This window comes from Laetiporus sulphureus, assembly GCF_001632365.1.
Source record: "Laetiporus sulphureus 93-53 unplaced genomic scaffold LAESUscaffold_63, whole genome shotgun sequence".
NCBI classification, from domain to species: Eukaryota; Fungi; Basidiomycota; class Agaricomycetes; order Polyporales; family Laetiporaceae; genus Laetiporus; species Laetiporus sulphureus.
Genome location: NW_024468572.1, coordinates 100,075 through 125,802, shown reverse-complemented (window position 1 = coordinate 125,802; position 25,728 = coordinate 100,075). Strand labels below are relative to the sequence as shown.

Sequence of the window (25,728 nt, the reverse complement as noted above, 5' to 3'; positions counted from 1 at the left end):
AATGGGCGGTACGCCCTTCGCCATTGATAGCGTTGTGCGTTGATGAGCTGACTTCATTGCGTTTGAAAAAGCAGGATGCTCCATATTAAGAATCGCGTCCCTTCGTAATTATCGTGAGAGAGCAATCCCGCATGTGAAATAACCTGTCACACTAGTGTCGCACTGTGTGTCCCGAGACCGCGGACGCGGGCGTGAAGTGCGGATTATAACCTCAGGCAGGGAGTCTATCCTATAAAAAGTCAATGTGCGCGCGCCTCGTTATCATTTGACGACTAACGTGCATCATAGCTAATTTGATGAGTGAGCCCATGGCTCCAGCGTTCACTGTCAATTGATGATCCACTCGTGCCGCGGGCCGAGAGGCATGTATGCTGCGAGCTCGTATCCAGACGTCCCTCCACTGCAGTGCCCTTCAGTACCAGTTCGAGTATGGTGGAGGGGCGCAGTCTCCTCTCGTTGTCCTATGGATCGTTGGCTGTGCGCTATCATCTAAGGGTGAGAGGGGCATCGACGTGACAAGGTGAGAAGCCGAGCTGACCTGGTAGATGCGCAGACCAGCGTTGGATAGCATGTGCGTCATTTCTTGCTGCTGCAGATGCCCCAGAGCTCATATACAGAGATGGCGTGAGCTTGCGACGCATTTCAGGTCCTAGTGGGTGTTGCCTGTAGTGAGGAGCAGGTCATCGTTGAGCTGCGAACAGACGGCTGACCACGGCATTTGGAACCTGCGAGCTCAATCTGCGCCTTGCAGAGCATTGCCACTGATCTCTTCCGATAAACTTTTCTTGGGCTATGTACGAGGCAGCACAATTCTCACGCCATCACTGACTTGAGCGTGCGGGTTACTGGTAGTGATGTGCTCCTCGGAGGAGAGCTTAATGCTGTGCTCAGCTTCTATGAGTCCATGATGGCGATGATTGCGGCGCCTGTCCTTGATTTATGATTTAAACTTAGCATTGGAAGCTGGCATACGTGACGGACTCACCGATCCCTTCAGGTGGTTTGCCAGAGCAGTTGCGTGGCGGCATTACCGGAGACAGCGAGCATCTTTGACGGTGCATGCTCTCACTGGTGACTTGGTGGCACTACGTTTGGTGATGTGCGAGGCATCCTTGCATTGCGCAAAGCCGGATCGCCTTGGCCACTGATATCGGCCTTTTTCCTTGATGCCTTCCAAGTTAGCTACGAGCATGTGAGGGAAATGATTGATGGAAAGGAGCATGGACAGATGACTCTGTTCGTCTAAGCGCATGTCATCCGTAGAGGGTCTTGAACTGAAGCCGTAACAAATATTACTGCAGGTGGCTAGCCTTCACGTGCGCACCCAGCGATCCGTTGTACGACGGACAAGAGCCTCGCCGCCTGGCATGAGTCCAACCGAGACCGCCCGATGGAGACCGTGTGAGATTTCATTTGAGAAGGACATTCTTGACACCTGTAAAATCAATCAAGTCGCTGATGACCATACATGGTAATCGACCTGCCCTTTTCAACATCTTGTTCCCGATGTGATGCCTCAAGCCGAGTAACTTCTCCCGTTCGTCTCTCTTCACTGCATAACTCTAAATCTGACAATCGCGTCACACTGGTACCTGCACGTAGATAAGAAGGATCCTTCGCACTTCGAGCGACGAACGCCCGCTTCCCCTCTTTCCCCTTCCCTCTCTCCTCTGCGATGAGCTCTGCGCCGCTCACCGATGTCCTCTCGCGTTGTCGCCTGCCAGTCGTATGACTCTCGATGCATAGAAAGCCTCAAAACTTGAATTTTGATACCGAACGGCGACGGGACCGATGTCGATGAGCGATGAGCGATCTCCATTGGCTACTAGACCGACGACACAGGTCGCTCGCATGGACTCTCCTTAAAGGCTGTCCTCCATCCTCCTGAAGAAAGACCAGCTTTGACCCACCAGGTCATTAGCACCCGTCCAATCTTCGAGCTCGGCAAGCTCGCGCGACGTCCCATGCCAGCCGAGCGACGAACGACGGCGGTCCACATGTCTTTCCTCCTCATGTATGCGCGCAGCCACAGTTCCCCGACTCAAACAGAACCCGTAGCGCGCACGCGCACCTGAGAAGGGGCAGCGGAAAGAGCATTGTCGGCTTCGCGTTGAAGCAGCCTCTCACGTCCCGCTTGGTCTGACAGGAGCAACTCACCGTTCCTCTTGGGGCTTGACGGCTATGCGGCGAGACAACGCTCCGAAGGGGCTGTACATCCCCATCCATCATGTGATGTGACCGCTCAGGCGGAGAGGCCGCATTGCGCCGCCACCTACCGTCTCACCTGCATATCAGTTGACAGATCCGAATCACCGGCATGTGGACTGAGCAGACATTGGACAACCTCGCGTCGGCGTTTCAGGGACAGCATAATCGACATATTGTGCCGCAGCCTCCCAGTGCGACGAACGAAACGAGTGGACTTTTCGGGCCCACGTCATGGTCCCTGTGGATCGGCTGTCGATGCACGCTCTGCTACCCGGTGGAGCGAGCAAGAAAATGTCGCAATACGGCTGGTGGTTCATGCATTCAAGAACTGGTGGATGGCGAATGCGATCAATTTTGCGCAAGATGGCCTCTCGATGGTCCATAAATACGGTCACGCGCCATGACGTGCGCACCGTCGAACGAAAACATTTTTCTGGTCAGGCTCTCGACCGCTTATCATCGAGCAGCGATGATGCGCATCCGGATCTTGTCGCCCGTTCTATTGTGGTGATCGGGCTGCGCCTGCGGAGTGCAGATGGCGAGGACTTGAACAAGGCTAGCTGAAACGTGTAAAGTCCCTGTGTAAGAGCCGAAGCATCGCGGTGCGAGGGCGTAGCTGGCCGAGTCTCAGGGAGGGCTCGAGTATTAGACATGGACGGTGTCCTCATGTCCGCAAATTCCCAGCGACAGTCCATTTTGACGTGATTGACAGATGGTGGAGGTCACAGCCGCCAGGGCGACACTAGCGGGTCAGCAGGTGACACATTGATTAGCGACGAGGGCAGGCGGGAGGCAGGGCGTTCATCTGCGAGCAATCGTACGCGCAACAACGGTCACCTTGGGAGGGAGGAGGCGAGCCCAGGAGGATCGAGGACGGCAGACGGTCGTGTGCCCTGGCGTGGGCTTGCGCCAATTTGCAAAGCGCGCACGCGATGATGATCGGGGCCGGGGAATATCGAAATGGGTGCAGCATGGAAAATGAAGATAAGGGCTGCGCATGTGGAAGGCGGAGCTTAAGGCGCACCATCAAGGGCGCTGTCGGTTGGTGTCGGGACGTCGGAGCAGCCGCCGTCGTGCGTGAGGTGGGGCCACGGCGAGACTGCCTCCGATCTGGCCTGATACTCTGGAACGGGCACTGTGGATTTGCCATGTAGCCATCAGCTCGCTGGCGTCGACAGCCAGGGCGTCGCAAGGTGCCCGTGTGCTGTGTGCGCCCTTGTCGTCGTCGTTGCCCTCGGGTGGGAGGCGGCGGTGGGAGGAATCGGGAGAGGATCTGGCCGGGCACGCCATGCGGGGAAACCGATCTTGCCGATCCGGGTCACCGATCGAGCGGCGCACCACATGCTGCAGCATTATTTTGCGCCAGCGTTGATTGGCCTCGGCTGCTCAGTGGCATGCTTTTTTGAGACCACCCATGTGCTCGCGACCGCCCGCTGATAAGACGTGCACCATATGTACCACACTTCCCGTCCTGTCAGCGCTCGCACGCACGCTTTTCCCCACGCACCGCAACTGCGAACACATCTGCTTTCTCCCGTTCTTCGTTGAACGCAAGCAGACCATCTCCCATATCTCGACACCGCCATGTACAACGGTGCTAACCTCGACGGCGACCCCCGCCTCGAGAAGGAAGAGAACGGCAAGGATTTCTTCGAGCCCACACATGACTACCGTACGAGCTTTCCTCTTTCTCCCGCAATGGATCACTCACATCCGCGCGGCCTGCACATACTTCATACAGACCATGGCAAGGTCACATTCGACGACTATCTCGCTGCTGCAAGGCGCCAACGCCAGTGGGAAGACTCTGGCCATGGCGCTGGCGACGCTCCTCCCACCCCCGACTCGGCATCCCAGAATGAGTGAGTGCGCGATTCAAGCCGTGGATCAAGTGAGGTTTTACTGAAGGGACCCTTGTGCACGCAGAAAGACCACGAAGGACGCCATCGTCTCCGAGGCGGCACTTACTGCCGAGGAGAAGGAGCGCATTAATGCTCGCAGGGCCCTTCGCTCTGCTTCAGTGCGTCCTCTCATTTCCTCCCTCCTCATCTATTGCTAATCGATTTTCTAAATTTGCAGTGGGCGGCCGTCTTCTATCTCATCACCACCGATATTCTTGGTCGTGAGTATGATTGCATAATATTCCCGAGTAGCGAAGCTGAGTGACCGTGTGTAGCGTTCAACGCGCCATATGCGATAAGCCAGGTTGGCTATGTTCCCGGCGTCATCCTTTACACCGTCGTGCGTACACTCCGGCCCTTTTTTGACGTCACTTCTTATCTAACGTTTGCACCGCCTCCCGTGTTCCTTCCGTGCTGATTGTACCTGACTCCGCCTTCGGTCAAATATGCACCCGCTAGATGGGCGCTGCTGCATGCTATACTGGTCTCCTGCTTTGGTGGCTCTTCCTCAAGCTCGACTCGGACGTCTTCCCCATCAAGACCTATTCAGATATCTCCGAGCGCATATTCGGTCGCGTCAGCCGGCATGTTGTCAGTATCTTGCAGAGCATACAGCTTATCATCAACGTCGGCACGCTCTGCCTGAGCAACGGCCAAAGTTTGAGCCAGATCACCAAGGCACACGTGAGTATCACGCCTCGCACCTCATTTTTTTTGTTGAAACATGCCCGCCAGCTCTGCTTCGCCGTATGCATCGTCATTTGGGCCGGAGTGGGTATGGTGATCGGGCAGATCCGCACGCTCAAGTCGTACGGCTGGCTCGCGAATAGCGCCGTATGGGTCAATCTGCTTATCATCTTCGTCTCGATGGGCTTCGTCGCGCACTCGCCGCCGAACTATGCCTCCGCGAAGACCGCCTATGGTATCAGCATTGGCCCCATTGAGCGCGTGGCGTTTACACACGAGACGCTCTCGAACAAGGTGAACGGCATCATGAACATGGTATTTGGTGAGTGTCGCGTGACGTCTCGGAGAGGAGCGTGCTGATGTTTTGTGCAGCATATGGTGGCGCGATGATTTTCCCTGAGATGCTTGCCGAGATGCGCCGGCCATGGGACTTCTGGAAGGGCATGTGCTCCGCCCAGCTGCTGATTTATGTCGCCTATATGATGTACGGTACGTGCACGTCTCCTGCTTAAGATCGTGTGCGAGGGTGCTGATTTGCGCCCGCAGGCCTCTTCGTGTACTCCTTTCAGGGCCAGTTCACGCTTCCGCTCGCGTACCAGGGCGTCTCGAAATACGCGTGGCAGACCGTCGGTAATGTCATGGCTCTCATCACTGGGATCATCGCCGCGGGCCTGTATGGCAACATCGGCATCAAGGTCGCGTACTACAGCATCGTCGAGGACATGTTCAACGGACCATCGCTGATGAGCAAGAAGGGCCAGTTCATCTGGACCGCGATGGTTCTCCTGTACTGGGCGCTCGCATTCATCGTCGGCGCGGCCATCCCGCAGGTGCAGACGATCTCGGGCCTCGTCGCGGCGGTGTGCATCATGCAGTTCACGTACACGTTCCCGCCGCTGCTGATCTTCGGGTACTACGTGCTCTTGGACGGGCGCACGCCTGAGGGCAAGATTAACTGGAAAAAGGCGATTTGGACGGGCGGATGGAAGATGCGGCTGTTCAAAATCTTCAACTTCTTCTTGTTCCTAGCGTCGTTGACGATGGCGGCGCTTGGCATGTACGGCTCGGGCATCGCGATCCAGGAGACGTTCAAGACTGGCGCGGCGACGTCGTTCGGGTGCACATCCCCCGTATGAGCGTCTGCTGTCGTTTCGCCTGGCTGTGGGGTGAACGCCGCGACCTGTTTGGATTGTGCATCGCGGAGCTTGCTTTGTGGGGACTATACATCGCCGAAGTTCGCCCTTTGTATGTATATCGTCGGGGTCTCACGGCTAACGCGTTACGTCTTAATGTCTGAATGCACGAGTGCTGGGAACGAGTAGCAATGTTGTTGGAGTGTAAGAATGTATCCATCTACGTAGTATATAGTTAATGCCATTTCATGACGTCGAGCTCTTGGGGTGTTGGAAAGGTGGGTAATGACGATGGGCAACTGTAAGCGTGTGGTGGGAACGCAAGGGCCGGCAAAGACTAGAGAGGATGCTTAAGGCGATCAGCTGACCCTACAGCCGAGCTCGAACTGGCGCAGGATAGCGCGGTAGTCTACCAGCCACAGCGACAATCATCTCGGTGCATTGCTTTATGGAACTTCCACTCCACACCCAAGCTTCGCACGTTCGGCACGATGATTTGAGGAGAAACTTGAGAAAACCCTTTACAGCGCGTTGCATAATTGCGTGAAACACGCGCTGTAGGAAGGGAAAACTGCAGGTCCGCATGCCTTGCAAGCGTCCAAGGCATCGTTGCTGTCTAACTAGTACGCATCAAGTACCATTTGCGGTCGGGGAATACCAGAACGACCTTTCCTCACAAGGCCGGCTTTGTCGAGCTTCAAGCCTATTTTGATGTTCGAAAATTAGGCTCTACTCAGGAGTTAGGATCTCATCTTACTCGTTGAAAATCTCGATCTGAGAGGGCTTGGGCAAGCGGGCTTGGCATGAGTATCGCGGGAGGAATCTATTTGCGACAGTTTCATAATGAATGCCCAGCGACTTGTGCTGCTGAAGCGTACAAGCCCGCCGCGCCCGTCGGGTGGGCCACATACCCGTTATGGTAACCACGTTATTCAACGCCCGCGTCGGGTGCGATACGTGACTCTTTACTCGGCAGTAGTCTGCGAAATTTCGGACATTTCGGGATTGCTTTCTCCTTTGAATTTAGCTCTCTGCGGCTTACTCAAAGTTTCGCTCATTGCCCTGCCACTGGCACCTTATAGTCGGAGGTGGTCTCTCTGCCTGGAGTGCCAATGATGAAATGAGTTATTACACAACCCTAATTGGGCCGGGGTTATGGTCGCTGACCTTTTCTTGGAGACTTCTGGTCTACGGATGCATAAGTGGTGCCTGAGGACTGGCAGCCACGTGCGGATACGCTTCAACCTTCACATACATTGAATGAGACCAAGTCGCCAACATGCTGGCGGACTTTGCATTATCGCCATCCTGGGCAGTACGCCATCTCCTTCAATTTTATAAAAGAGCATGATGTACCGCTGGCCTTCCCATCCGGGCTCCTGCTTTATTCTATTGAAGATGATCTAGAGCCTGAGCATGAAAGAAAAAAAAACGTCTTGAAACGGTCTTGTCAGCGGTATCAGCGGATCCTACACAATGTTGCTGGTTCGGGGGTAGTTCTGCTGTGCACCATCACCCGAAGGTGGCGATCTTTTCTTCAGACGTGTGCTTCTCTTCCGCCTTATGCTATTGATGGAGGCATCGCAGCTAGAGGAGCCGATACATGCAACGATTTTTGCGAAATGATCATTACGTGCATATATCATCATTCGGCGTGTCCTCGGGAGGCCGGAATGTATCTTGACCGTCGTCTCTCGCCTACATAACGTCTAAAGCCAGGGCGGCCAAAAAGCATGTGCCTCCTCATCGCAAACCAGCGGCAAAGTGATGCCGTATGCCTTGTCGTACAACAGCGTCTCAAAATTCACCGACTCGAAATTGTCTTGCAGCTGGTCCTTCACAGTTTGACGAGGTGTCCAGTGCCCATTCTCAGGATTGACCAGACCGACGTACAGGTGTTTGACGCCAAGCTGCGCACGATGCAGGAGGACCGAGTCCAGGATGATGTCGCAGTCACTATCTTTCCGGATGGCAACACGCAGCGTAGTCAGTGTGGGACAGAGAGGCGGGTCGGTCGGGTCTCGGAAGAGTGTAAGTGCGTCGACGATCTTCGTCAGGCCCTCAATGTGGACGGATAGTGTTTCAAGCGCGGTCGTCTGCCTGAGAAGGTCATGGACACGTTCAAGATCGGGCCCCTGGCATGCGTCCCACTCAAACGTGCACAAGTGCGAGATGCTGGAAAGGGGAAGGGTCCATGCCCAGTTGAATGCAGTCCAATCCTCGAGGATCATGCAATGATCGACCTCGAAACGAAGACCAGAAGAGGCTCCAGTGACGATGGCAACGTGCGGCTGGAAATGCAGTTCCTTGGGTTGCTTCAAGACATTCAATGACCAAGTGGATACCAATTCCAAAATTCGATGGTCATCGTTGTGCGTCCACATAGCTTTGATCGAGACGGACATGTCTTCGTTTAGCCGAGCGTCCCGGAAGACATTATCGATGTCATCGGCCCACATAGACTCGATGAGCAACCGGCGCAACCGGATGAGCGACACAGTCTTCATGTCCGCAGCCTCAATTTCCAATCGCACTCGCGGGAAGCTACTGTCGATTACATTTCGCAGGATGAGATCGACTAGATTTGGTGTTCCAACAAGCAAATTGTGTAACTTGATGGGAGCTTTCGGTATATTGCAATGGTCGAGAGCCAAGAACGTCAGTTTGGCGAACGCATTGCTGGGAAGCCAACCCAAATGTGACAGTGACAGGCGCTCCAGACACGGGGTGTGGTTGTCGAAGAGTTGAAGTGTCCCATCTGGCATACGACTTTGGTCATCTTGCAACACAAGAGACCTCAGCGAGGGCGCTGGCATTCCAAGGTATTCTCTGTTGCGACGTGCTAAGGGCCATATCCAGTACAACCCTTGGATTCGGGACGAATACTCCACATTTGAGAGAGCATGCGCAACAGCATAAGAGGGTTCGAGTTCGTCACAAGCCAGCACCTTGAGCGGGCCTCGGCCGGACCTCTCCAGCAAGATACGATCTTTATGTTCCCAATATGTCTCAATGCCATTCCAGAGCTCCCGCATCCCCGAGGCGATCTCTTTCCAACGATAGCAGACAAGCATGAGACTGACTGCTCTGCCCTTTTCAATCCAAGTTGGGTTCCATACGGTCGTTATGTCGTTGCATTGATAGTGTTTAGATCTGTATTCAGCTAGCTTGACGGTGCAAGTCGTCACAAATATCTCCCGGAGCACTTCGGCAGGAAGACGGTTGATCGCGACGCGGGCATTCAGGTCGCGCCGCCTAGCTTGGACCGTAGTCTCGGCTGCCTTGATCAGCCCCTCAAGATCCTTGAGCTATATGCCATTATCTCAGTCCGTTGAGCTAGATTCAAAGCAAGCATTACTGACATGAAGTATCCTGAACGCACTGAGGTCAAGATCAGTATGAATGACGGTACGATCAGGGTGGGCAGGGACGCACCGTTGGCGAGCGTCGGTTTGTTCAAACTTGGAAGACAGTATCTTGATCAAGTCCGACATACTCAATTCTTCGAGTGAATATAACTTTTCACCACCTTCCTGACGTGACATTGTCAATCAAGTCGAATTTGCGACGACAGTGCTCTACGAGGACTATTGAGGTGGCAGGAACAGGCAAGGAGAGAATGTGGCGTTGTGGCTTAGAGTCGCCCGCGGGCGTAGTCTCCCGTGGGCAGACGAGGCAATTCCTTCAAACCTCCGCGGGAACGCTCTGGATATCCTTGTCTGACCTCTGCTTTTCTACACCGCCAATCCCACGCCATGCCTCCCCACATAGACGCGTCGGCCGGGAGCCATTTGGGCTTGGCCAGCTGGGGCCACTTTGTTCCCAGTGTGAGCCCATCTGGTCAGCGCCAGCTGACCTCCACACCTTAGCCACCGCAGGACCAGATGGGTCCATCTGAATGCCAGATGGCCCATCCAGTCCACTACAGGTGGCACTTGATGTCCTGCAAGCGCTCAAACACGGATGTTCGCGCAATCAGCATGGCACGTTATAATAGTCGTTCATCACGTAAAAACAATTTTATCAGCTGGGGAAATGTCTCGAGAAAGGGCTCCATTTTTTGTAGGTCATTTCGATTGCCAGAAATTGCCCTACAATCCAATGTGCGTTTTCGCTTACATTGCAAGCATTAAGCGCCGAAATCTCGTAGATGATAGTCCTTGTATTAATAAAAATATCCAATATTCATTCAGTATTAGCATCATGCGACAAAAATCCTCCAAGCTGACTGCTTTCTATTAAACCTTCCTCGCCTGCATCTCGTTCTGCCGCTGCTGTGTCAGATACTTTTCCTGCCTTCATTGCTGCCCTCACATCTGCCCGTTCCTTGCGTGCTGTGGCCTCCTTGGTACGCTTCACATCCTGCACTCCACGCAAAGTTGCTGCCATCTTTATATGTGCAGCCAACCAGTTTTGCAAGTATGAGACAGGCTTGGTTAGATTGCGCGGTAGGATCTTGCGCAGCGATGGGGAAGGAGACCACGTGACCCTCACAAATATTTCGTTTGACTCGAGCGCAACACTTTGCCAGAAGACTTTGCCGCACGATTCTCTTTAATGTCTCCTGTCTCTGTGCATACAAGCCATTATCTCATCAAATGCTCTGTGTTCATGCTCACCTGATCTGTGCTCGGAATCTGTAAATGTTTGCCTGCCTGGCTGTGGTCTCTGTTGCACGAAGTCCCTGCTTTCTGCTATGGCAAGATTCACTGCTCTCGGGTGCAAAGCACAATGAGAAAGGCTGGAAACAAGAAAATCTTTGCTGCTGACCCTTTTCCACCATTGAAGGCTGGATGCAATGAGCTGTCTGCTCCGCAAGGCTAATACCCGCATCATTGTTGGTCGCATCCAAGCATTGCAATATGTACTATTTAGCCCTGAGCTGTCTGCTCCGCAGGATAGCTGCGTCATTGTAATGGGGGCCGCTCGCGGAGCTTTTGTACTAATCATAATCTACTTCAAACAGATCGCACGACGGCCAGCGCACGATTTCATATGGGTCGCCAAAGGCAATAAACGCCGATAGCTCGAATAGGTATGTATTCACTCACCCTGGTTGTTATTCGATTTCTGACGGTGCTGTTGACAGTTCATGTAGAGGAATCATGCCAGAAGGATGGAGAGGGTGATAGTGCTGAAGGGGACAAAGGGTGTCGAAGCTTTGGAAGTCGGAAGGTTTGGCGTGTACAAGGTTCTGTCAATGCATTATTATTGCGCTGTTGTATGGCATTTGGTCACTCTAATTTTATCGTACTCTGTTTCTTCTCGAAAAACTGCAGTGCTGTGGCCCATAGTGGCCACACAGCTGAGGAAAATATGATGATGATATCATACAATTTATTACTATATTATAATGAGGAATCCCGGTGGCCCCCCTTTGCTGGCCCCAGCTGGAGATGCGTGGGTATGGACTCAGCGCAGCCCCATTCTGCTTCCAAATGTGGAGGCCATGTGGGGCCCAGTCTGTCCCAGCTGGGCACCCGGTCTGGCGCCACTGGCTCAACCAGCTGGCGGCCAGCTGGGGTAGGAGTGGCGGTGTATTGGGGGTCCTTGTCGGGGGGTCGGCAAAAAGTGAACTCCGACCTCACGTGCAAATACAAATAAGGCACAACTTTGTTCGACGCGTCGCGACGCGTCTGAAGCGCATGCTTAGATGCGCTTTGTTTCTTCGCATTCTCTACCCACTTGTGTAATCACTCCCTTAGCTATGTACTTATTCTATCTGCTATGTCATTTAGTAAAACTTCAATAGAGTCCGATAATCTACAATATGATTGGACTTCCCAAGAAGGTCTACTGACATGCAAAACCTCCTTGGCAGAGGTGAAGAGGGAGGCTAGCGGACCCAGTGCTGATGTGTACAAGATGTGAGATGGATAGTCCAAACTGACCTCATACCACATAAATCCCATGATGTGCAGTATGAGCGAAGAGCCACATACCAATAATGTTCTGGAACATTGTGAAATGAAAATTGCAAGCCTTGATGCTCATTTCTCCATGGAAAAATTCTGATACTATCTGAAGGGACACTGACATAGTAGCTTTTCCCTTTCGAGAGTGCAGGGGCAGAGTGAAGAGTTCGAGCAGAAAGGAGTTGATTGTCCAGCTGCATCTCTGAATCTCACCAAGTATCCTGTCCATGCCCTAGTTGAATCCATGGGTTGCTGTAGGAGCTGAATAGCTTCACTGCATTACAGATCATCGAGCATCAATGAGCCAGAACTGGCAGTATTGTGAATGGCAGCAGCAGGATCATCAGACATGGCATAAGAAGCAATGTGGCGGGCGATACATAATAAATGTAACTCTAGTAGTGAACATTACACCCGATTACAAAGTCCGAAAAGCCTGCCCATAATAGACTTATATCTCCGCTCGAAAAAACTGACCTCTCGACAAGACCCCCGCGTCAAAAAGCAGACTACGCGGGCGGCCCGTGCACTGTGGGCGCCGTCTCGCGCAGCTGATGCTGTCGTACGCTATGCGCCCTGAAATTTATTTCTGTACACAACCTCTGCTCGCATGATGCACTCGCTCAACTCCAATGCGCGACTCCGCCCGTCTGTGCGTCCATGACAAGCCCGATTATGAGAGCAGCGGCCCATCGCAACCTTGCCGTCTCACCATACTCACATAAATGACGACGACCGAGTTATCGAGTTGGCTCGTAGCGAGCAGGATGGTTCATGATCTTGTTTTGCGATGGAGAGTGCGTCTCGATGGTGAGTTTTATTATCATCTTTCAAGCTTCACCGGTCGTACGCGTTCCGTATCAGGTGGTCGACTAACTCAAACGGCTCCCAGCGTCGTCCCGTTGCGGGCATGTGGTGATTCGTACTCTGGCGACCGCTCGACCGCTCGAGGCTTTCCCACCCGTGCATGGGCGGTATGCAGTACGCGCCGATTCGTATGACTCTCAATTATATCTATTGACTCCACTCTCTCCGCTGTATCGCATCCCTCAGCCTCCTCTCCATTGGCATTCCTTTCAATATATCTACTAATGTGAGCAGCGAGCGATTGTTGTGCGAAGCTGATCATGCGAGGGTGGTCAGCGAGCTTGGTGTTCGTGTCAGAGCTCGGGCAGAGCTTCAGCGCGCGCGACTCAACAGGGCAGGTATGTGATGTGCGTCCGCTCGGGGAACGGCGTCAGCGACGAGCGAGGGACGTTCGGCCATGCGCTTCGCTTCGTAACACGGAGTTCGCTCGCACGGGATATACCAATGTCCGAATGAGCCCTTCGTCCTGGCAGTGGTCGTGTGCTTTTTGGAACGGGTTCATGCCTGTTCTGATAAGGACCGCATATACATCTCCAGACAAGGTGCATCTCGCAAAGTCGACCGTCGTACCTGATCCGGAGAAGGTCGAATTTACTTCTGCGAGAATCGATCCGAACGTGTCAGCGACCTTCGCACAGACGCAGGTGCGGCGCGTGCCTGATGATGGTGCGTTGACACTGCGCAAGGGCTGCCGCACGCTTCAAAAGAGCGAAGGCGGTGATCGAAAGGGCGACGGGGCTGGAAGTGCCGGCAGAAGAAGTCTTGGAGGAGCCGGTACATTCGTGGCGTGCGTGACGTGCTACAGGAGAACGATTGCTCGATATACATGACGGAAGGACCTGTGTGCGGTTGGGAGCACTCACAGCCATCCTGATAGAAAGATGCTGAGGACATCCGTTAGCAGGACTCAAAGGTGGGCATGCGATGCAGTCCAGCGCAGCTGCGTTTAGTGATCGCACGGGTCCTGAGAGTACAAATGCGACGTGTGCGGCAAGTTCTTACGGAGGCGAGCATCTCAAGAGGCACATGAGAAGCATTCACACTCACGAGAAATGTATGTCTCTCCAATCATAGACACTGCACGTCCTCACTCGTATACAGCATATAAATATCCATATTCGGACTATGAGAAGACCTTCAGCAGACAGGACAACCTACACACACGCGTGCATAAGAGATGACGTTACGTTTGAGATGCCTGGCTAGTTCAGGATCCCCGGAATAGTGGTTGTTCTATAGCATCAGCATCACAATCTATGGCATCATTGAACTTTCTCCTCGTATGCTGGTCATGTCTGAGAATCGCCGAGGAGAATATTGCTACCGTGCGCAATACGAGAGCATTGTCTACATGATATCCATATATCATTCGTACGATCATGAGAGCAATACATCTGCGTGAATAATGGCAATCGGTCATTACACTTACAGGCCAGTGCTTCATCCGCCCCTCGGGAGGCCGGAACGTATCAGTGTCGTCTCTCGTCTGCATAATGTTAAAGCCAGGGAGGCCACAAAGCATGCGCCTCCTCATCGCAAACCAGCGGCAAAGTAATGCCGTACGCCTTATCGTAAAACGACGTCTCAAAATTCACCGACTTGAAAGCGCCTTGCAGCCGGTGCTTCACAGTTTGACGAGGTGTCCAGTGCCCATTCTCAGGATTGACCAGTTCGACATACAGGTGTCTTACGCCAAACTGCGCACGATGCGGGACGACTGAGCTCATGATGATGTCACAGTCACTATCTTTCCGGATGGCGATACGCAGCGTAGTCAGTGCGGGACAGAGAGGCGGGTCTGTCGGGTCTCGGAAGAATGTGAGTGCATCAATGATCTTCGTCAGGCTCTTGATCTTGACGAACAATGTCTCAACTGCGGTCATCTGCCTAAGAAGGTTGCGGACTTGATTGCATGCGTCCAACTCGAATATGCACAAGTGCGAGATGCTGGAAAGGGGAAGGATCCGTGACCAGTCGAATTTGGTCCAACCCTCGCGGCGATGCCTCCCCCACTCAAAACGGAGACCAGAAGAGGCTCCAGTGACGATGGCGACGTGCTGCTGGAAATGCAGTCCTTTGGGATGCTTCAGGGCATTCAACGACCAATTGGATACCACTTCGAAAAGTCGCTGCTCATCATCACGCCCTTTCACATCTTTGATTGAAATGGACAGGTCTTCGTTAAGGCGAGCGTCCCGGAAGACGTAGTCGATATCATCGGCCCGCATGTCCGCGATCAGTAACCGGCGCAACCGAGTTAACGACACCGGCTTCATGCCCGCAGCCCCAATTTCCACTCGAACGTGCGGGTAGCTACTGTCAGCCACACCGCGCAGGATGAGATCGACTAGGTTTGGTGTTCCAGACAGCAAGCTGCGTAATTTGATCGGAGCTTTGGGTACAAAGCATTGATCGATAGCCAAGAATGTCAGTTTGACGAACGCATTGCTGGGCAGCCAATTCACATTTGATAGTGACAGGTGTTCCAGACACGGGGTGTGGTTGTCGAAGAGCTTGAGTGATCCATCTGGCGTGGCACTCCAGTCACCTTGCAACGCAAGAGACCTCAGCGAGGGCGCTGGCATTCGAAGACATTTTCGAAGGTATTCTTCGTCATTCTCTGAGGGCGTTATCCAGTACAACTCTTGGATTCGGGATGAATGCTCCATCTTTTGGAGAGCATGCATAACAGCACAAGAGGGTTCCAATTCATCGCAAGCCAGCACCTTGAGCGGACCTCGGCCGGACATCTCCAGCAAGATACGATCTTCACATTCCCAATATGTTTCAATGCCATTCCAGAGCTCCCGGACCCCCAAGGCGATCTCTTTCCAATGATAGCAGACAAGCATAAGACTGACTGCTCTGCCCTTTTCAATCCAAGTTGGGTTCCATATGGTCGTTACGTCGTTGCACCGATAGTGTTTAGATCTGTATTCAGCTAGCTTGACGGTGCAAGTGGTCACGAATATCTCCTGGAGTACTTCGGCAGGAAGATGGTTGATCGCGACGCGGGCATTCAGGTCGCGCCGCCCAGCTTGAACCGTAGTCTCGGCTGCCTTGATCAGCCCCTCAAGATTCTTGAGCTGTATGCTGTTATATCAGTCTGTTGAGCTAGATTGGAAGCAGATGCTACTGACATAAAGTATGCTGAACGCGATGAGGTCAAGATCAGTATGAATAATGATATGGCCAGGACGGTGGGCAGGAACGCACCGTTCGTGAGCGTCACTTTGTTCGAGCTTGGAAGACAGTATCTTGATCAGGTCCAACGTACTCAATTCTTGGAGCGAAGGTGATTTTCCACCATCTTCCTGACGTGACATCGTCGGTCAAGTTGACTTTGCGATGGCAGTAACGTTCTGGTAGTAACGTTCTGGAGAGAATGTGGCGTTGTGACATGATGTGGCGTTGTCACGGGTCGCGCGCCGTAGCGCATCCGAATCAAACCTTTCCCTCGCTCTGTTGCGCTTTCTGTCTGTACACTCGCCTCAGCATGCTCGCTCGACTCTAATGCACCTCACCACCAGCCTGCTCCTCCGTAACAAGCCCGCTCAAGAGAGTAGCCCATCGCAACCCCGCCGTCTCGCTGTACTCACATGCATCGCGATGATTCAACCGTCGACTCGGTCGGTAGCGAACAGGACGGTGAGCGGTACTGCTATGCAGTGGAGAGCGCATATCACTGACGCGTTTTATTATCATCTTCAACCTTCACTAGCCGTCGCGTGCCGTGTCAGCCAGCGACTAGCACAAAAGGCCGTCACCGTCGTCCGATTGTGGGTTTAAAAAAGGCTTTGATCTCGCGCCCGTACTCTCGGTCCTGCACATGTACTGGCAGTCTCGCGAGGTGAGTGGTGCGCGGTGCACGCCGAGTTCTCAAGTATCGTTCAATCATTTCGTTCTCTCCGCGCTACTGTATCCCTCAGCCTGCTACCCCGCATGAGTCCAATATATCTCTTTGCATGTCTAGGATTCTTGGCCGCGTCTCAACGATGACGTGAGTGAAACCACGAGCAAGCACCGGCCCGATTCTACCTCCACGAATGTAAGCAACAAGCGAATGTTCTGCGAAGCTGGCGTACGGCAGGGTTGTCGGTAAGCTTGGTATCCCCGTCAGAGCTGGGGCAAAGCTTCAGCGCATGCGACTTGACAGGGCAGGCCCAGGGTGCGCGTCTGCTCGAGGAACGGCATCAGCGATGAGCGAGGTACGTCCCTCGGATTGTGACTTACAGACGGTAACGTCTATGCAATCGGTTTCGTGATGTACAGTTCGCGCGTGTGGGACATATCACGTCGGGATGAGTTCTTCCGCCTGGGTTAGGGCCCCAAAGTGGACATGCGATGCGTATGGTCCAGCACGGGTGCGTCTAATGATCGCATAGTCCGGAGGGTGTGGGCTAGGCTCTGTGGGGAGTTGTGTAAAGGCGAGAGCGGTCATTGGAAAGCGAGAAAGGTACGGTGTGCGCGTTGGGCTGGGAAATGCACCCGTCGGTCGCCGTACGTCGAGAGCTAAAGACTCGAGGGCGTGTGATGGTATGATGCTCTCACAGGAGCCGAGTGCAAATCCTTCGCGCGAGATAGCATGTTGGGGAATAGATTGGAGCGAGCGCGTCCCTGTGAAAACAGATGATGCGAGTGCAAGTGACTGATTGATTGGGCAGAACACTCAGAGATGATCGAGTGCACCGCAGCACTTCACCAGCCTGCAGCCGGTATGTTGATGCATGTCTTCTCTGTAGAAGGCAAGAACGCCTGCATCTTGAATGGCAAGATGCATGTGTTCTCCTAAGCTGTAGCTCTGGCCCAAGTTGCCATGCACTCTCACTTACGAACAATACCAGAATGTCGATCACCTGCTTGACTGAGTCAAAGCTGGATTCCAGCTACCGCCGCGATGGGTGGCGTAATATGGGCAGCAACTCTTGAAGCACGTCGTCGCCCATGGCGGTCGCATCAACCTCGGCTACTACGTTCTCAGCTGCAACGACGAGTGTGAGTGCAAGCGCCACGTCTGCGATACTCAACAGCAACTCCTCACGAACAGACAGCAGGTGCGGCAGCAGGACGCCGAGTTCACCTTGCTCAAGAAGAGGTCGAGCTTCACCGATGAGCTGCCATTCACTTTGCTTATTCACACGAAGATACTGAGGGAATACCACCTACAGATAACGAATAGGCGTGTATGAACGGTGAGTTCGCGCAGTGCATGGATGATGCGTACGTCCTCCAAAACTGCCGCTCCAGCCTGGACAAGTTTGGCAGGTCAGTGAACTGCATGAGTGAATCAGACATCGCGAGGCAAGCCCATCGCAGCCACGAATGTCATGGACGGTATCATACATGGACAGTGACTGAGTGGATGTCACTGTGGAGGGCTGGCACGTAGTCACGAGTCACGACATTCACGACTTCTCAGTTCGAGGCCTGCATTCGCTTTCACAAGAGTTGACATGTACTGTAGCACAAAAAACGTATTTTTTTCTCTCTCTGAAACGTGCCCTCTCTGCGAGCGTCGGAATAACTGGTAACCAGCGATGAGTGAACGAGACGAGAATTGTCCTGATGGCATGAACGTACGTTTGGTCTCACTGCAATCCATGTCATTTCTCATCTACACAACATCTAAAGCCAGGGCGGCCACAAAGCATGCGCCTCCTCATTGCAAACCAGCGGCAAAGTAATGCCGTATGCCTCGTAATACAACAGCGTCTCGAAATTCACCGAATCGAAGTTGCCATGCAGTTGGTCCTCCACGGCTTGGCGAGGTCTCCAGCGTTCATTCGGATCATCATCGATCAGCCCGACATAAAGGTGTTTTACGCCAAGCTGCGCACGGTGCGGGAGGACCCAGTCTAGGATGATGTCACAATCACTATCATCCGGGATGGCGATACGCAGCGTGGTCAATGCGGGACAGAGAGGCGGGTCGGTGGGGTCTCGGAACAGCGTGAGTGCATCGACAATCTTCGTCAGGCCCTCAATGTTTACAGACAGTGTCTGAAGCGCGGTCATCTGCCTAAGAAGGTTGCGGACACGTTCAAGACCGGGCGGCCTGCATGCAACCCGCTCAAGCGTGCACAGATGAGAAATGCTGGAAAGGGAAAGGATCCGTGGCCAGTTGAATGTGGTCCAATCCTCGAGGGTCATGCTTTTATCGACCTCGAAACGGAGACCAGAAGAGGCTCCAGCGACGATGGCGACGTGCGGCTGGAAACGCAGTTCTTTGGGTTGCCTCAGGGCATTCAACGACCAAGTGGATATCAATTTTAAAAGTCGCAGATCATCATCGTCCCTTTTTTCACGTTTGATCGAGACGGACACGTCTTCATTTAGCTGAGCATCCCAGAAGGCATAATCGATGTCATCGGCCCACATATATTCAATCAGCAACCGGCGCAACCGAGCGAGCGATACAGGCTTCATGTCCGCAGGCTCAATTTCTACTCGGACATGCTTGTGGCCGCGAACATCAGCCACATCTCGCAGGATGAGATCGACTAGGGTTGGTGTTCCAGCAAGCAAGCTGCGTAATCTGATGGGAGCTTTAGGTACATTGCAATGGTCGAGAGCCAAAAATGTCAGTTTGGCGAATGCATTGCTGGGCAGCCAATTCACATCTGATAGTGACAGGCGTTCCAGACACGGGGTGTGGTTGTCGAAGAGTTTGAGTGATCCATCTGGCATACTCCAGTTTTGCAACGCAAGAGATCTCAGCGAGGGTGCTGGCATTCCAAGACATTCTCTGTTCTCACGTGCTAAGGGCCATATCCAGTACAACTCTTGGATTCGGGACGAATGCTCCACATTTTGGAGAGCGTGTGCAACAGCACAAGAGGGTTCCAATTTGCCGCGAGCCAACACCTTGAGCGGGCCTCTCCCGGGCCTCTCCAGCAAGATATGATCTTTATCTTTCCAATATGTTCCAATGCAATTCCAGAGCTCCTGGATCCCCAACGCGATCTCTTTCCAATGATGGCAGACGAGCATGAGACGGACTGCTATGCCCGTGTCAATCCAAGTTGGGTTCCAGACGGTGATTATGTGGTTGCATCGATAGTATGAGAAAAAGAATTCGCGTTTAGCCAACTTGACAGTGCAGGTCGTCACGAATATCTCGCGGAGCACTTCGGCAGGAAGACGGTTGATCGCAATGCGAGCATTCAGGTCGCGCCGCCCAGCGCTAACCAGCCCCTCAAGATGCTTGAGCTATATGCCATTATATCATCTGCTGAGCTAGATTGGAAGCAAAAATTACTGACTTGAACTGTGCTGAACGCAACGAGGTCAAGATCAGTATGAACAATGATACGGTCAGGGCGGGCAAGGACGCACCGTTCGCGAGCGTCACTTTGTTTGTGCTTGATCAAGTCCAACGTACTCAATTGCTCGAGCGAAGGTGTCTTTTCATTACCTTCCTGATGTGACATTGTCGGTCAAGTTGACGTTGCGACGGCAGTGTTCTACGAGGAGAGTTGAGGTGGCAGGAGCAGGCAAGGACAGAATGTGGCGTCGTGGCTACTACGATATAAATGAAGTGAAATTGTTGTTAACTGTCACCGTCGTGGCGTGTCACTCTCTCACTCTGTGCCGCCTCGCGCAATTGACCCCACCACTCATCGTACGTTATGCACCTTGTGCTTTCTGTTTGTACAACTCTCCGCTCGCATGATGCGCTCGCTCGACTCCAATGCACGACCCCGTCTGTGAGTCCATGGCAAGCCCGGTTACGAGAGCGACCCATCGCAAACCCGCCATCTCACCGTACCCACATAAATGACCACGAAGTCGGTCAGTAGCGAGCAGGATGGTGAGCGATATTGCTGTTCCGTGGAGGGTGCGTCTCGTTAGTGAGTTTTATCTTCAAGCTTCACTGGCCGTAAGCGTTCCACATCGGGCGGTCGACTAGCTCAAACAGCTATGAGCATCGTCCGTTGCGGGCATACGGTGACTGCCATTCTCGTGACCGCTCGACCGCGTGAGGCTCTGCCGTCCGTGCATGGGTGGTATGCAGTACGCGCCGATTCGCATGACTCTCAATTATATCTATTGACTCCACTCTCTCCGCTGTATCGCATCCCTCAGCCTCCTCTCCATTGGCATTCCTTTCAATATATTTCTTCATCCATCCAGAACGCCTGGCCGCCTGTCATTGGTGACTTGAGGCGAGGCCACGAGCAAGGACTGCTCCGATCCTTATGTCCACGAATGTAAGCAGCGAGCGAGTGTTCTGCGAAGTTGGCTTCTGGCAAGGTCATTGGCGAGCTTGCTGTCCGCGTCAGAGCTGAAACAGAGCTCAGCGCATGCGAGTTTACGGGGCAGGCCCACGACGCGCGCCTGCTCAGGGAACGGCATCAGCAACGACTGAGGGACGTCCATCGAATTGTGACTTACAAACGGACGTGCATGCGATTGGTTTCTTGATGTGCAGAAGCGTGAAAAGGTCGGGACCATTGACATGATGTCATATGTAGGCAACTTTATGAAGTTCTTCGATTGGAAGGGCTGGGACTTCCAGCGGGAGATCGGTGAGAAGTATGGCTCGGTCGTCAAGCTCAACGGTCCTCTTGGGGTATAATATGACTGTCTATCTCAACCTCCAAGCAATGCTGATATCCAATTTTCTAGAAAAAGCTCTTGTTCGTGTTTGACCCACTCGCGCTGTCCAGCGTCGTCGTCAAAGACCAGTATATCTATGAGGAAACACCCGAGTTAGTAGAGCCTTTTAATCCGGCGCAACTGATTCGCATAGAACTCCGTGCAGGACAATGCATCTCTTGCTGGGTGACGTCCTAACCTCAACGCTAGATTAATGCGACCCCAGCTTGATCTTAGCTTCTGACACAATCCTTGGATTATGTTAGGCGAACGCCACCGCAAACAGCGTAGATTGCTCACTTCCGTGTCCTCCACCGCCAACACGTGGCATACAGTCCCTGTTTTATTTAAGATTACTGATAAGGGGCGTCATCTGAGGTTGTCCACGGAGAACAACTAACTGACGGAATTCTCTGATAGCTACAAGATGCTATTGCTTTGCATATCAAGGAACGTGTACAAGAGATCAACATGTTGGACTGGATGGGACGCGGCGGGCTTGAGCATTGGGCAGGCCGGACTCGGATACTCATTCGACCCGCTAACCAGTGACTCAGCCGACGACTTCAGCGATGCTATCAACAGCATCATATGCGCTCTTCCCATTCCTATATTTCTCTCCGCACGGCTCAGTGAAAGAGATTCCAGGCCCACGCTGGCCCCTCTCCGTATCGTTCATCCGCTACTGCCATTCGTCATGAAGATTGGTAGGCCCGCATTCAGACGATGCCTGGTGAAGATGTTTCCCCACAGATATCTTCGCCGTGCCGGTGAGATTTCCGATACGATCTCCAAGTATTCTCGCAGAATCCATGAAGGAAAAACGGCAGCGTTAGAGGGCGGAGACGAGGCTGTCATACGCCAGATTGGCGAGGGGAAGGAGATCATCAGCAAGCCGTGTAAGCATTCAAATGTGCATTGACCATCGTTAACTCTTATCTGGACCGTGCAAGCAAACGTATCTGCCTCTGAGGAAGAGAAACTGCCTGAAAATGAGCTATCGGGTCGGATGTCGTGGGTGATACTGCATCCAGCGACAATTCACACTGGAGTTGACACCATATTGGATGTGAGGACATCCATCTTCGCCGGTATGGACACGACATCGAATGCACTCGCACGCATCTTAGACATGCTCGCGAAACATCCAGAGGTGCAGCACATGGAAATACAAAAGGCGCGCCGCGAGAATGATGAGATCCCGTATGATATGCTCGAAGAACTGCCACACCTGGATGCTGTCTGCCCGGAGACTATTGAGACTGTGAATCCACCCCTTTGCGAGGAAGTGGCCGACATACCGAATCGGCATCACAGAGGTGCCCCGGTTTCATTCCTTTTACGAATGTGAGTTTTATCGACTCGTCTGTCATCATCGCTCCAAAGTAACGCGTTAGACTCATTTATTTTCTTCTGCATATATGCGCGATGACATAATCACGCCTCTCTCAAGAGTCAAAACCCATTCGCGCCAGTGATGGTACAATGATGAACGAGATACCGGTGTCGACAGGCACTGCTGTCTGCATCAGCATCCTCGCATGCAACCGCAACCCGGAGATTTGGAGCCCCGACGCAGCGGAGTGGAAGCCTGACCATGAGCGCTGGCTAAAGCAGCTCCCGAAGGTCATGAACGCACAGGTGTACTCGCACTTGTAGGTAGCTTGGTACATTAGGTCTCCGTGTTCCATGAAGAGGACCTGATTTGTTGTGGTGCAGGATGACTTCTATTGGCGGAGGACGGGCTCTGCATGTACGTCTCCACTATATGCGTGCAATCCGAACATGTAGCTGACAGTTATTGCAGTGGCTTCAAGTTATCTGAACTCGAAATGAGTATGTACATTGACGACGAGCCTACGCCAGAACACTCACGACTCGTCCTTGCTGTCTTACTCTCTTCCTTCACCTTCGGGTCCACGGGAAAAGACATCTACTGGAACATCGTAGCCATCCAATACCCCACCGTCGAACAAAATTCGAAGCCGCAGATGCACACGAAGGTCGGCTCTGCGACAGCTCTGTGAGTGGCATGCGAACGGACGCTCGTAGTACCATAACATTTCTGAGTGCACAACGTCGCTCGTGGTGTAAGCTAAGCTCGATACATCCTTACATGCCTTCAGCGCGTCGTATTTTTATGAGGTTATACGCATCCGCGCCATGTTCCGTGCCGATGAAGGTGCTTGCAGGTCCGTGAGCGATGTTCAAGGAATATCGGTCGAAAGAGACAAGAAGTTGGTCTTAGTCTCAAGAGTCGCTTCTCATCAAATGTGTTCGTTTATAATTGGTCGGCTAGCTTGGTCGAACAACATACAGAAACATATGTTTATCAGCCTGCTCCAGGGACCATCAGATGGGATCATGCAGGGATTCTCCGATGTATTGATCATAGGCAGCGAGCAGGAGCAGGGCAGGATGTTTGAGTCGAGTGAGGATTTTGCCACTGCATCCGAGGGAAAGCTGAGGATGGGGATGGGTTTTGACGATGAAGATCGATTACCGTCTGAGACTCTTCGGCACGTTGCAGTGAATAGGGAGAGGAATGGAGTGTCGAGAAGTGGATGATGAATGATTGCTCGTTAGAAGGTGTAGAACTGACAATGCGTATCAGATGACTACATTAAATCACAACATGAGCATACAAGGGCATGGATCAGATGCGGTGGTACGCACGAACACCATGACACCATCTTCAATGAGCAGCGCATCCATCAACAAATCATGCTCCATCGCCTCAAGGCCCGTAAACATCGTCGTTATGCGCGTGCGGCTTCGCCGATACGGCAGAGAAGTGTCAAGTGCGTCTCGGAAGTATTCAGGCGCTTCAATGATGCTCGACTTCATTTGAAACGCCGTCGTACGTGTACGCTCGTCTTCGGAGAGCCGTTTCCAGTCCCGGTGTATAGCGCGTTGGTTGAACTCATATAAGTCGACAGTGAGTACCTTCATTGCTGGATCCTCCATGTATGCCACCATGCCTTTCGAGCCTCGTACATCCGAGAACCAGTCTACATGCTGCGAGATGACCTCTATAGCGCGCGTGTTCTTTGGTCCCCACTCGGTCCATGGATAGGCTGTTGCGTGATTGCCGGCTCGTTGCAGGTACGATGACACAGTTGATGCCGGTAAGAAAATGACGAAGGTGGCACATTCATTCTGATGTGGGGGCGGCCGACCGATGACCATCATGACCATAAGAAGCGTATGGGTATCGAGCGTGTGGAAGGGGACTCGCAGTGAAGGATGTGGCCGGACGGCGGAATTGTTCTGCGCGAAAACCATTGCGCGCAGGGTACGCGCGCCTTCTGCGAGGACGGGAAACTCCATCGCGAATTCGAATTTATCTAGCGTGCCGCAAACTTCCGACTGCCAGTGGGGATCAAACCCGTATACCACCAGCCGATCAAGATGAGCACACATGACATGCCGACTGTCCAGAAAGACAAAGGATGTGGCGTACGGCCGGGGCGATTGGCTAAATAGGTGCTGATATTTGACCCACATCAGCTACAATCAACGATGCCAACATATACAACTTACCCAAACGAGAACTCCAGTCCTCCAGTTCCACACTTGTAGACTGGAGATCTCTTCATCGAAGTCGACGACGAGCCACCCGATCAAATCTTTGTGAACATAGAGTGAACATACGCAGTCATCAGGAAATTGTGGCGCGCTTAGACGAGGCACTGCAGCATCACGATGCGGTTGAGCGTTCTTGGACAGTTGACGGGGGTAAATGTCACCCGTGTTTCTGTGAAAGTGTGAGCATTGTGCATAGCAAGTGGCATGGACGCAGCACCTACACTTGCACAGCCTCAACAAGAATAACAAGGTCCTGCTCGTAGTCAACCTCGAACATGAAAACAGAGAATTCGGCAAAGCCGACTCGAACGCTCGGCGGTTGCTCTGGTATCTCCCTAATTCTAGAGGGTGTCTGGTATATGGAGAGCGAGCCGTTCTCAGATATCTGTGCGAGCATGCCCGAGGAATACGCCCAAGACGCCTCAGCGCATTCAACGGGCCAGGTGTAGGTGAGATTCATGTCGCGCCAACCCTCTTGATGCACCCGTAGTTTGTCAAGTTTCTCTGCTGTGGACAGATCATGCAATCTTCCATCAACCATGTCGGAGAGTAGAAGCTCAATTTTGTAACGGATGCGCATGGAACTCTGTATGATTTGCCTGAAACGATGGCAGACCTGCGTAGGTTATCGTGAGCGTCCTGACAACGGTTCCGAGCAAAGCCTACCTGCGCGCATGATGATACGTCTAACATGTCCAGTTCCTCTAGAATCAGTGTCAAAAGCTCTTCAGGAAGACTGTGTAGATCAACCATTCCGCCTCTTCCCCTTGCTACGATGAGCAGTGCCAAACATTTGGTGGAAGGCCGCGAGTTGCGTCGAAGTGAGAGACA

The 25,728-nt window shown here is 52.9% G+C and overlaps 10 protein-coding genes across 10 annotated transcripts; 4 read left to right on the top strand and 6 right to left on the bottom strand.

The window, feature by feature from the left end:
* Positions 1–1,031: 1,031 nt before the first annotated feature.
* Positions 1,032–2,380, bottom strand: LAESUDRAFT_752742 (uncharacterized protein; the record flags this gene model as incomplete). The annotated part of the gene is made up of 7 exons (XM_040911743.1): positions 1,032–1,274; positions 1,325–1,435; positions 1,481–1,592; positions 1,696–1,822; positions 1,911–2,071; positions 2,158–2,179; positions 2,285–2,380. Coding segments are annotated over 7 exons (870 nt in total), but the record flags the coding sequence as incomplete, so codon positions are not given.
* A 1,393-nt stretch (positions 2,381–3,773) lies between these two features.
* On the top strand, positions 3,774–5,963 carry LAESUDRAFT_731380 (uncharacterized protein). The gene is made up of 9 exons (XM_040910037.1): positions 3,774–3,880; positions 3,950–4,070; positions 4,135–4,228; positions 4,288–4,330; positions 4,385–4,449; positions 4,569–4,793; positions 4,845–5,118; positions 5,169–5,285; positions 5,343–5,963. The coding sequence occupies exons 1-9, from the start codon at positions 3,793–3,795 to the stop codon at positions 5,930–5,932; spliced, it is 1,617 nt and encodes a 538-aa protein (XP_040759030.1). The 5' UTR covers positions 3,774–3,792; the 3' UTR covers positions 5,933–5,963.
* Positions 5,964–7,638: 1,675 nt separating this feature from the next.
* LAESUDRAFT_763881 (uncharacterized protein) lies at positions 7,639–9,423 on the bottom strand (the record flags this gene model as incomplete). Its single annotated transcript, XM_040913347.1, has 3 exons — positions 7,639–9,237; positions 9,292–9,310; positions 9,365–9,423. The coding sequence occupies 3 exons, from the start codon at positions 9,421–9,423 to the stop codon at positions 7,639–7,641; spliced, it is 1,677 nt and encodes a 558-aa protein (XP_040759029.1).
* Positions 9,424–14,207: 4,784 nt separating this feature from the next.
* On the bottom strand, positions 14,208–16,037 carry LAESUDRAFT_763880 (uncharacterized protein; the record flags this gene model as incomplete). The annotated part of the gene is made up of 3 exons (XM_040913346.1): positions 14,208–15,797; positions 15,852–15,861; positions 15,928–16,037. The coding sequence occupies 3 exons, from the start codon at positions 16,035–16,037 to the stop codon at positions 14,208–14,210; spliced, it is 1,710 nt and encodes a 569-aa protein (XP_040759028.1).
* A 1,565-nt stretch (positions 16,038–17,602) lies between these two features.
* Positions 17,603–18,019, top strand: LAESUDRAFT_731375 (uncharacterized protein). The gene is made up of 3 exons (XM_040910036.1): positions 17,603–17,692; positions 17,753–17,873; positions 17,936–18,019. Exons 1-2 carry the CDS (start codon positions 17,609–17,611, stop codon positions 17,822–17,824), a joined length of 156 nt encoding a protein of 51 aa, XP_040759027.1. The 5' UTR covers positions 17,603–17,608; the 3' UTR covers positions 17,825–17,873; positions 17,936–18,019.
* On the top strand, positions 17,734–18,177 carry LAESUDRAFT_731374 (uncharacterized protein). Its single transcript, XM_040910035.1, has one exon. The coding sequence runs from the start codon at positions 17,897–17,899 to the stop codon at positions 18,098–18,100; it is 204 nt and encodes a 67-aa protein (XP_040759026.1). The 5' UTR covers positions 17,734–17,896; the 3' UTR covers positions 18,101–18,177.
* A 114-nt stretch (positions 18,178–18,291) lies between these two features.
* Positions 18,292–20,204, bottom strand: LAESUDRAFT_731371 (uncharacterized protein). Its single transcript, XM_040910034.1, has 3 exons — positions 20,047–20,204; positions 19,974–19,983; positions 18,292–19,920 (listed from the first exon to the last, which is right to left on the bottom strand). Exons 1-3 carry the CDS (start codon positions 20,139–20,141, stop codon positions 18,337–18,339), a joined length of 1,689 nt encoding a protein of 562 aa, XP_040759025.1. The 5' UTR covers positions 20,142–20,204; the 3' UTR covers positions 18,292–18,336.
* Positions 20,205–20,751: 547 nt separating this feature from the next.
* On the bottom strand, positions 20,752–21,148 carry LAESUDRAFT_731370 (uncharacterized protein). The gene is made up of 2 exons (XM_040910033.1): positions 21,106–21,148; positions 20,752–21,048 (listed from the first exon to the last, which is right to left on the bottom strand). The coding sequence occupies exons 1-2, from the start codon at positions 21,117–21,119 to the stop codon at positions 20,820–20,822; spliced, it is 243 nt and encodes an 80-aa protein (XP_040759024.1). The 5' UTR covers positions 21,120–21,148; the 3' UTR covers positions 20,752–20,819.
* A 24-nt stretch (positions 21,149–21,172) lies between these two features.
* On the top strand, positions 21,173–23,336 carry LAESUDRAFT_739234 (cytochrome P450; the record flags this gene model as incomplete). The annotated part of the gene is made up of 12 exons (XM_040910988.1): positions 21,173–21,283; positions 21,340–21,422; positions 21,476–21,495; positions 21,576–21,677; positions 21,737–21,782; positions 21,814–22,208; positions 22,263–22,323; positions 22,384–22,573; positions 22,765–22,952; positions 23,005–23,062; positions 23,127–23,145; positions 23,176–23,336. The coding sequence occupies 12 exons, from the start codon at positions 21,173–21,175 to the stop codon at positions 23,334–23,336; spliced, it is 1,434 nt and encodes a 477-aa protein (XP_040759023.1).
* Positions 23,337–23,891: 555 nt separating this feature from the next.
* Positions 23,892–25,650, bottom strand: LAESUDRAFT_763877 (uncharacterized protein; the record flags this gene model as incomplete). The annotated part of the gene is made up of 5 exons (XM_040913345.1): positions 23,892–23,927; positions 23,986–24,798; positions 24,853–25,066; positions 25,119–25,513; positions 25,564–25,650. 5 exons carry the CDS (start codon positions 25,648–25,650, stop codon positions 23,892–23,894), a joined length of 1,545 nt encoding a protein of 514 aa, XP_040759022.1.
* Positions 25,651–25,728: the final 78 nt, after the last annotated feature.